General features: G+C 29.8%; 1 protein-coding gene across 1 annotated transcript in view; it reads right to left on the minus strand.

The window, feature by feature from the left end:
- LOC106478083 (WD repeat-containing protein 3-like) overlaps nucleotides 1–10898 on the minus strand; it is a 49700-nt gene that overhangs the window by 6709 nt on the left and 32093 nt on the right. Inside the window, exons 16-21 of the mRNA XM_013938595.2 lie at nucleotides 10389–10500; nucleotides 8710–8844; nucleotides 4960–5010; nucleotides 4701–4766; nucleotides 1965–2057; nucleotides 1020–1114 (exon numbers count right to left, since the gene is read on the minus strand). Of these exons, the coding sequence (XP_013794049.1) occupies nucleotides 1020–1114; nucleotides 1965–2057; nucleotides 4701–4766; nucleotides 4960–5010; nucleotides 8710–8844; nucleotides 10389–10500 (552 nt within the window). The remainder of the gene's footprint in view (nucleotides 1–1019; nucleotides 1115–1964; nucleotides 2058–4700; nucleotides 4767–4959; nucleotides 5011–8709; nucleotides 8845–10388; nucleotides 10501–10898) is intronic.

Below are 10898 nucleotides of genomic sequence, written 5' to 3' on the forward strand. Positions count from 1 at the left end.
TCTGCTTGAAATTTCATCTTTTTTTAGACTCAAATACAGCTTAGTTGCTAAGCTTGATAAATTATAGTGGAATTCTATGGTAATGATATAGTTATTTATGATGTTTTGGTTAGTTCAAATGTATATATATAAAACCTAAAATAAATATTTTGTTTCATATCTTCCATGTGCAAAATTTTAAAAGGCTTAGCAAATGAGTACAAAGGTCATTGTAACTGGAAGATATAATTATTTACTATACTTACTTGTAAATAGTAATAATCTATATACATATATAACGTACTATAAGTGAAATGTGACTATTTTACAAAATACTAATCCACTAAAACACAGCCAAGACAATTAACTTTGTAAAGGTCAGTTTTATACTCTTGGATACAGTAACATGAGTGCACATGCACCTCGTCATTTTAACTTCTGTGATGTTAGCCAGCAATGGATGAAAGGTCAATATAATAATAATAATTTTTTTTTTGTATAATGTTATGACATTTAAGCTATTAATATTAAACATTATTTATATTTATATTTTACAATTATTTTATGATGGTTACAAGTTTGGTCAAATCTGCTAAACATGTACAGAGATTCTGATTTGATAGTGAAAGTAACAGATAAATTATAAAATTTTTTCTTAAAAAACATTTGATAATTATCTGGAGGTTATAAAGATTTCCCATGTGAAATTTGAAAATTTTCTAATGCACAAAAGTATTTTTAATCTTAAAATGAAAATTACTCTGCGTGTTGGATAGTTATTATTCTGAAAGAAAAACTTTTGCGAGAAAATCTTTCAAAAAATCTTAATACTTAATTCAAAAAAATTGATATTTTGTGTACGAAAGCCTTGTAATATTTATCAATAACCTGCAAAATTTTGTAAAGATATGTGTACATTTTCAAAAATCATAGTATAATTACTCTCGTGGATACTTTCGTGGTTACAAGCTGGGTGGATTCCACCCAACTCATAATGGAAGGTTTAATAGATAATGAAGAATTTCAACAATATCTCTCACCTGGACTTAATTCGCCTTATAACTTCAAGCATGTAACGTTTGGGACATCTAGTAGAGTATGGTGTCATTAGAGGATGAGGAGGTGGAAATGGTAGCTGGAAATTGAATTATTTTTCTTAATTTTTAAAATGTGGAATTCTTTGAAATAAAGGTTACAATTATGAGGAGTTTATGAAAGTATTCAAAATACATTTTGTTAAAACTGTTATGAATATGTTATTTTCAAAACACTGTCCAACTAAAATACTTTTAACAAACTAAATATGATGAAAATGTTAAAAACAGCAGATGGTGTCCCGTAACTATGGAGGTCATTTAACCTGCATTTTAGCTATCTAAATTTTTTAAAAGTTACATCCAACTAGGCTACTTAATTTTAATTTACCATACTGAGATAATAGAACATCTTTTAAAAAGTTACTGATGTTGGTATTTTTTCAGATAAATTTACGTTGTAGATAAATTATCATAATCATGAATCATTTAATAAGATCACACTTTTCAGTCAAAACTATATTACTCAACAACAGAATATTCTTGTAGTTCACAAATGGCATACAACACAACTTAAGACATTAAATCACAATGTTAATATTACAAAATTAATTATTTGCAAAAGTTATAAAAATATTTTTATTTCCAGTTTTACCAGAAATATATTATAAACGGATTTGGTATATTTCGCACATCATTTCCAGAGCAAGATGTGATTCTTATGAATTATGTTTTTCTTTTGTAGACCAAAAAAAAAAGTTTTCGATAATATGAAAAAAACAAAAACAATTCAGTCTTGTATTTAACATATCCTTTACTTGTCTTATATAACCAAAAAGGTTCTTATGGTAAATCTAAAAATTTATATACATTACTTAACTTTTTAAAACTTCAGTATAATTAAATCAAATAGATTTTTCACAGTCACAACTTGGAAACATGCCAACTAACCTCCTTTCCAGTGACTAAGCATTCCCGTTGATATTCATCTTGTTTGGTCACCTCTTCTTTGTATACATCTAGGGCTTCCATTAATGTTTCAGCCTGTAAGGACAGAACAGTTAATCTTTATCATTCCTTCTGGTGTAAGGGCATATGCACATTATGGATAATTTCATGTTTTAAAATTAATATATCTCATAAACCTAGACTACACTAAATGTGCAAATGTATGATAGTGATAGCACTTAAGCAAATAAAAAAAAAAGTAGCATGCAGGTTCCTTACAAAGCTGTGTGTGTGTGTATAAAGAAGAAGATTACATCATAAGGCAGAATAGTGGGAATTGTACACAGCACATCCAAACCTTAGATGAAAAATAATTGTAATATTACATAGAACGTTTAAAAAAGAAAAAGCAATGTAGCTACAAAACAGACGTGTATCATCTAGGCATCCACCATGAGGTGGGTAGTTATGCAATGTGCCCTGGTCAAACGTCATTTAGGATCAGGAGGGGACAAAAACTAGGAATCTTGTTAAGGTCAGAGGGCATTTTAGATCAGCATGATACCTTTTTCTTTTAAAGCTGATGTACTGTTACTTCATAAGTCTCATTGGTTAAAGTTAATACTTACCAACCTGATAAACAATTTGGAAGGATAGGCTAGCTTCCCAAGCCCCATTTCTATTCTGTTAACATTAATGTATACTGTGGCCTTAGTACCATCCAGTGAATTTTTTTTGGCCTTGGGGCCCTTGAAAATGAGAGAAAATTCATGGACAAATGGCCTTGCCATAAAAATGATGAATTTTCTGGTTTGAAATCTTTAGTTTAAATACTTAATTAGAAATTATTTTATGTGTGTGTGTGTGTGTGTGTACAAAAGCCTTGTAATGTTACCTGATAGTCTGCAAAATTTTGTGAAGATATACATATACTATCAAAAGTTATAGTCTGACTAATCTCATGCTTACTTTGGTGGTTACTCAATGGGTCCAAGGGACATATCCTGTAACCACAGGGTTTAACCCTCTCACAATGGGTAGGTCAAAGTGCACATCATGACCTTTACAAAATTTTCAAAATTTAAACAACTTTATTATCAATATACATGAATACATTTGGCATCAAAATGTAGTTAATAAATCAAATTTTAATATTATATACATTTTGAGTTCTTAATTTTATAATGAAAGATTAAAAAAATTCCTCAATATCCTCTAGTATGAGAATAATGACATTTGTTCTTTAGGTTTTCCTTCATCTCTGATTTATTTACCAACTCTTTATGAAGTACAGAATTCAACATAAATTACTCATTATAATATAGATATTACTAAGAAAGACTGATTAGTTTTATCACCTTCAATCTTATTTGTTTATGGAGTCATAAACTAGAAAATCAGATACACTTGCTAGACCAACCTGTCACATCATCTCTTTCACAAATTGCCAATAATTCTCTGACATTTTATACTATATCATTTATAAGTAATAGAAAGATATAGTTTTAATCTGCCAAATGACATAATGCTACATTGTTTTCAGTACATGGTATTGTCAATTTCATTTTCTCTCACTGTGTTCTGATCAAGAAGCGTTGTGAATTATTTTAAGGCTCTTATGCAGTATACAAAAAGTAGGCTTCAACTTCATCAGCAACTGATAGCAAAATACAAGAGACCAAACCCAAGTACTATGTTTCTTGTTTTTCACGTGTCTTTTAGTAATTGTTATAAAAGTTACTAAAATGTAAAAATTAGAAACTTAAGTTAGGTAAGGTAAATTAATGAAAAAAAAAATTCTTCACAAGGTACATGAAAGCAGCTCGTGTGTTTCATAATTCAATACGGTAATGTGAGCTGTGATTAACAACTTGTGTGGTGGGATTACTAGTCAGAAATGGTTCAAAGGACAAAAAAATTAAATATAAACAGGTGTAAACTATTAAAATCTTTACGATAAACAATTGTAGTTTTCTGTTATAATCTGCAATCACTAGTGAAATAAAAATGGTAAAGTAGATTTATTTCATACTTTTTTTTATGGTGGTTACAAGGTCAGTAGAGTAATGGTAGAGAAAAATAACAAATAAAGTTTTACTGAAGAAAAAAAAAAGGTTTGATATATATTTAGGAGGTACTGGAGGTTATGCAAATGAAATTTGAAAATTTTCAGATGAAGTCTTTTTAATATTAATAGGAAAAATCACTTGCACTCAGAACAGTCAACATTTTGACTCCATATATTCACATACAAATTTTTAGTAAAAATGTTTAATTAAAAACTTTTTTATGTACCAAATAATTGTAACATATATTGTAAATTTTCCAAATTTGATGAAGATGCACAAAACCCATTAAAAGCTATAGTACGAACACTCTCATGATTACTCGGTTGTTACAAGGAGTCAGTCCAATGGATCAACCCTGTATTGGAGAAGGAATGTTGACTATAATTCCAAATTTACTAAGTGAATGTTTAAGAAATGTAGCAAGCTTTCAGTGAAATGTACAAGTCAGCTGTGTATAATATATCAGATGTGTTATAAAAGTATTTGTACTAAACATATGTTAATGTGAAAAATACCTTTGTCCATTGTACAGTTGGAATATAGAATTTGCATAATATCTATCTACAAATTTTTCCTATGCATATAGGTTTAATGTATTATAGATTAATAAATATTTTCTATGACTGAATAAACCAGACAATTGTTTGACTTGAACATCAATTATACTTACTGCCTTAACTGTCTCCACCGTTTTTTTACCTGCTAGGCCTGTTTCTTGATTAACTTCACCAGGAATCTACATAAAATCAAAATATTTCGAATATTCCATAACTTTTGAAGACCCACATTGTATTAATTTTCTATCACCACTCATTAGATACTACTAATAGAATTTTTTTTGCCACAAAGTTCAAACTATCTCAATGTCAGATCACTAGAAACTGTATAAAATAAATGGAAGATTTAATAAGGAGAAAAAATTTACTTACTATTGGTTGTTCTCCACTGGCTAATCCTTTTTCAAATTCAGCTTCACGTTCCTTATAAGCAAATACATTTAAAAATAATTTACTTTTCTAAGTATATAATAAGCAATTAATTACATAAATTCAATTAATCTCAGTTAGCATATCTGAAAGATAACTGTTCAAACTTCAGATGCTTCAAATTTTCAAAATAAATAATTTCAATTAAAAAAAAAAGTGTAATAAAATTCAGTATTAATGATGAAAACAAGTAGTGCACCAGTTATTTACCACAAACACCTTGAATTGAATACTACCAATATATATATTAATAGTATGCATTTGACACAAAACAATAAGTAAATTCAATATTAAAAAAAGTAAGCTAATATGCAATATCCAATTTAAGAAACAAAGAAAATGATGTGTCAGGATTTATTAAAAGTATCAGCTGATTTTATTAATATTATACACTATATTTCTAATAGGTGAAGTACAAGGTTAAATGTTTTGTTTAGAGATATGATTATATCTCTTACCCCCTAAAGAAAACATTCTGAATGCATTATTTTAACAGACATTGAAATCTTATCCAAATGAAAGTTGATAAATATGTTTACAGATTGTCCATTCAAGCTTGTGTTCTGTGGTGAATCTACTGTCAAAATATTCAAATGACCAACTTATCAAGATTGTGACCTATACGAGGAAATATCATGCGACTTCTTTAAAGAAGTGTTATTATAAAAGAATACCTTATCAAGCATACTCTGTCAATTTAGCAAGTCAGTCTTTATATTGATTTTTCAAGAAGCTGCTTAAACACTCAGCATAATATAACATATAATAATATTTTGGGAAACAATATATTAATGCTTTAACAAACATAAATATAGTTATCTCTATCATGACTTTTCAGGTATTGAGAGTCCATCTGCATATAAAATTTAAGTAAAAATAATTCTAACTATTAGAAAGGTTTTTAACCCAAAAATATTTCAGAATTGATATTTTGCCATATTATAACATTTAGTTATTGTAATTCACTAAGAAAAATATAAAAAAGTTAATGTTCTCTCATTTATGCACAGCTCCAAACATATTAAATGTTGTTTTCTTGAACATTACTAACAAGCTCAACTTTGAAAATAACAATAACCAATATTTAAAAACAATTGCATAAAGCAGTTATAAGCAATGTTAATGTAGAGTAAATAATGTAGTTTTAGCACTGATCTGTGGTTTTCAGAGATACTGATTTCCAAGATCTCATGGGTGAGCAAAGGAATTTAATAGGAAGTTCAAACACTTTGATAAGGATAGGAATAGAATGGGCTGAAAAAATCTGGAAGTTGATGAAAAGTACAGGAGTATCATCAGCACCATAACCTAAAGGTAGGGTAGTAAAAATGTTATTTTGTAAGAAAATCTAGTACATTTTAACTTAATTTTCATATATTCATGCAATATACTAATATTACAGTTTCTACATTGTGTATCTCCTATATTTCTGCATGAAAAAGACAGGAAAATTAGATCAATTGGGTAATGTAAAAGTTAATAAGTTAGTTTTTAGGTAAATGCACGTGTTTTGGTAACAAGTGTATGGAATTGTTTTTTCTTCTTCTATTTAGTGAATAAATAGTAACTGGCATATGACTAAGACTTAGAAAAATACAAATGTTTTCCCTCATTGAAAAAGCCTGTAAATATACATTATTTTCTATGGCAACTTTCATTAATAGCTGTTTGATAACTTCATAAGTACAAAGTAAAATCCTACTATCAGGTGTTTTTTTAAAAACTATGAGAACCATTTTCTTAGATCTCCGATGGAAATTAAAAATATCACAAAAGGTCATTATGTATCATTACTGTGTACAATTACTTTATTTCTACTTTCTAATTTGATATATGAAACAGCCAAGTTATTCAAATAGCTTTTCCAACTTCACAAAATATATCATTTTTAAAAATGTATCTTCAACTTAAAAATAATACAACACATGAAGATAGGCATTATAATGTTGATGCACAAACTCATCTTTGACAGCACCAGCAAAAGAGTGCACCATGTGTAGCAGGATCTCATCTACATAACATCTTGCTGCTAGGGATACTTCATCCACCACACAAAGGTCTGTATGCCCCTGCATGCAGATTTCACCCCAGACCATGATTGAGCCACCCCCCCAAAGGCATCATAGTTGACAATGTTATGGGCCGAATATCAATCTCCTTCACATCTCTAAACCCTCACAAGTTAATGATATGAATATAAATAGAACCATAGAACCTGCTGTCATCTGTGAACAGGACAGTGGTTTATTGTTGAAGGGTCCAGATGACATGTTCCTAGGCAAATATCAGTCAGACTGTTCAGTGCCTTGAGGTAAGTACAAGGATTATAACTGGTATCCTGTGCCTGAGACCAGCCTCATGGTGCCTGACCATTGAACACAATACATACACTCCAGTGGCTTGCTAAAGCTCGTTCCATTTTTTTACTGGCTAAATTCCACAGATATTGGACATCTACTGCACCTGTAGACCTTCTGCAACCCTGACCTGAACTCCTGGGGCATTCTCCTGTGGCCTGGTGTCTATACCACAATCTACTGATCACAGTCTGGGTGTGGCCTTTTTGAAACAGTGTGATGGCTCTGTAAACTTCATTTTCAGTTAATTGGTTTCTAACAGTTTGCACAACATTTTTTGCAAATGTCAATACCAGTAAAAAATTCCATGAATCTAGCATCATCTTTCCTAGTCAATCAAAACTAGCTTTTTACTTTGCAGAATTTGGGTCCTTTCTCTTAAAGGCCTATCACATAAGGAATCATTAAGACCATAAACTTGCAAACCCTAGGTAGGATTAGTGTAATCTTCTACAATAAGCATACTATATTTAAAAAAAAAAACAATTGAGGACCTAAAAAATAAACAAGTTTTGTTATTCTTTAATTTTTGTGGGTAGTGTACATAATTACTTATTTTAGGATAATATTATGAATTTCTTTGTCTTTAAAACACAAATGTATTTTAAAAAAAAAAAAAAAGGGTTGTGTGTTAAAAAGTATGAAGCTGAAAAAATAAGTTGCATATTGCAGCAGGTTTAACTTTGGCAACTTCAATAGAAAAGAGTTATTTACTTGCATGCGCATTAATACATGGTATGTCTTTGATGGGCTGTGCTTCTTGTAACCTGAAACTATGGTAACACACTCTATTAACATTTGCTATGCTCTGTGAAAGAGTATGGTATTCTAATCAAGCAACTGCATACAATTTTTCAGTCAGTAAATCTTGGGTTGCAGAACCACTGCAGCCAAAAAATCATAAACTTAACCATGCATTCTATGCAAAGCTGTTAACACAGCCTTCAACTGGCTGAACAAATCAGATTTTGTTTAATGTTTCACATTTTTCCAAGTTTTATGCTGTTTTCATCATTGGGTTGCAGAACCATTGCAGACAAAAAATCATAAATGTAACCATGCATTCTATGCAAAGCTGTTAACACAGCCTTCAACTGGCTGAACAAATCAGATTTTGTTTAATGTTTCACATTTTCCCAAGTTTTATGCTGCTTTTATCATGACTTTCAAAATTATCACTCGGTCTTATGTACAATATGAACATTTATAATTAGCAAGTTTGAATTAACCAATTGTTTACCTCAAAACTCATTTTTCTTTGAAAATTCTATCAAATCTTGAGTCATGCACTATTTCCATAATGCATGAATATTATAGGAAATCCTTTCATGTTTACCATTTCCTCCTCTTCTTCTAAAATTAATGGCTCTTGTGTCTTTTCCCACAGCCTAAGACTTCTATCATGAGCAGCAGTAATGACATGTTGACCATTTGGACTTATGGCTAAAGCCCATACCTCAGCTTGATGACCCTAGAAAACAAAGGAGAACCGAAATATTTAAAGTTAAAAACTTTTTTTGCAGCAAGTTACCAAGTCAGAAATCATATCAGTTTCTACAGAAGCCCTATACTAATAAACCACTCAATATTAAATAACATTATTATTATTTATATTATTATAAATATATTATTATTATTATATATTAGTATTATTCCACTTTGATTACTAAATAAACTGATAAACGTTTACTAAAATTCAAAATTTTCGTGTATGAAGATTAAAAATAGCTTGGCTTGAGATAAAAATCTGAACTGATCTTACAGAGATTACTAATAGTAGATAATGGTTTTTAATTCAAATAGTTTTGAATACCTATGGTTTTCATGAGTGCAACAAGATAAAATGTACATATTAACCTATACTATTTCTAGTATTATTAAAAGAACAGGAAGTTTCATTTATGGGCTGTTCTTTCTACTGTCTGCTCTTAACATGATAACCTTGATCCACAAAATATGAGTAGGAATGCAGCTAATTTAAAATTAGTGCAGAAATCTATAGTTAGAAAATTCAACAAATATTCATCCTTTATCATACTACACCCACTGCACAGTATTCAATTTATATAAATAAATGATGAAAAAAACAAAGAATATTTTCACCTTATCTGATAAACAAATAAATCAAAATTCAAAGAACAAGCATTCTTGGAACCAAATATATCAGACTACAGTACCCTTTATGATAGATATCAATATCACCCAACACAAAATGGCAATATATGCTTAACACATTTGCTGCCACATAATAAAAGTATAAAAAAAATGAAAGATTCAAGATGTGCCAAGGAGCAATGACAGTGTCCAAATTCACATGTCATAAGAGAAATTTGGTTCTGAAACATAATTGTATGTGACCCACCGGAGTGTCACGAGGTCCATAACTAAAAGTCAGTTGTGACACACCAGTGGGGCACATGGCAGCAAATGTGTTAAGCTCAAAAGCTTCATTTCACAGTGCTTGATGCAGTGACCCTCAACTTTTCCTTCAGACCCCCCAAAAAATAAGTGGTTCTTTGGATCATGAAGCCTGGAAAAAGCTTTACTGTATCTTTAGTATGTACAAAAGAAAGTGATTTTGTTAAGTTGCATTCTGTATTTAACTCCCAAATTACTCAATGTTTATAGCATGGTCTGAGTAATGGTAAAGGTGGTAATAATCTTTCTTTCACATTTAATACTTTGCTTAATTGTAATAAATATTTCAATTACAAATGACAATTAAAACCTTTCAATTCATAACTTTATAGTAAATTACCAATCAAAAATAGAAATTCTTAATATTTTATCTGCATTCTTTCAAATTGAATATGTAATTTGTTAAATACCATTTAGTATTTTAAATTATGGAAATATTTGAAAAACTTGATAAAAAATAAAAACATGATTTCACTATGGACTTTTACAAGAATTCTTACAAACCATGTTAGATCCCTGTCATAATATTTTGAATGATCTTTGTTTTCAGATGGAGGTTAGGCTATACCTATATACATATTACAAGTCTACACATACTTGTAGTGTAACAATCTTCTGGAAATTATCTGCATCCCACTGTTTCACAGTTTTATCTTTGCTGCCAGTGAAAAACATGTGTGTTTTAGGGATGAACTGAAGGCACATAATACTGTAAAGGAAATTATAAAATAATATATGCATCAATTATATAAAAATCAGTAATGGCTATGACATCTTAGCTCATTGTAGTTTAAACAAAAAATACTTATGCTAGATCGATCCATTTTTACTCCATTACTTTATTTATTTAGGTGTGATTACAACCCAAAAGTTAATTATACAAAATTCAAGATTACACTGAAGTTGCACATTTTAAGATCTTGGGATTACACTGAAACCACACACCTTTAGTCACATCCTGAGATTACATTACAGCCACACACTTTTATAGCTACATATCAGACATATTGGAATTACATTAGAGCCACGCGCTTTTATAGTCACATCTCAGAATTACACTAGAGCCATGCATGTTTATAGTCCCATCTCAGGATTACACTAGAGCCA

Source organism: Limulus polyphemus, unplaced genomic scaffold, assembly GCF_000517525.1.
Source record: "Limulus polyphemus unplaced genomic scaffold, Limulus_polyphemus-2.1.2 Scaffold179, whole genome shotgun sequence".
NCBI lineage: Eukaryota > Metazoa > Arthropoda > Merostomata > Xiphosura > Limulidae > Limulus > Limulus polyphemus.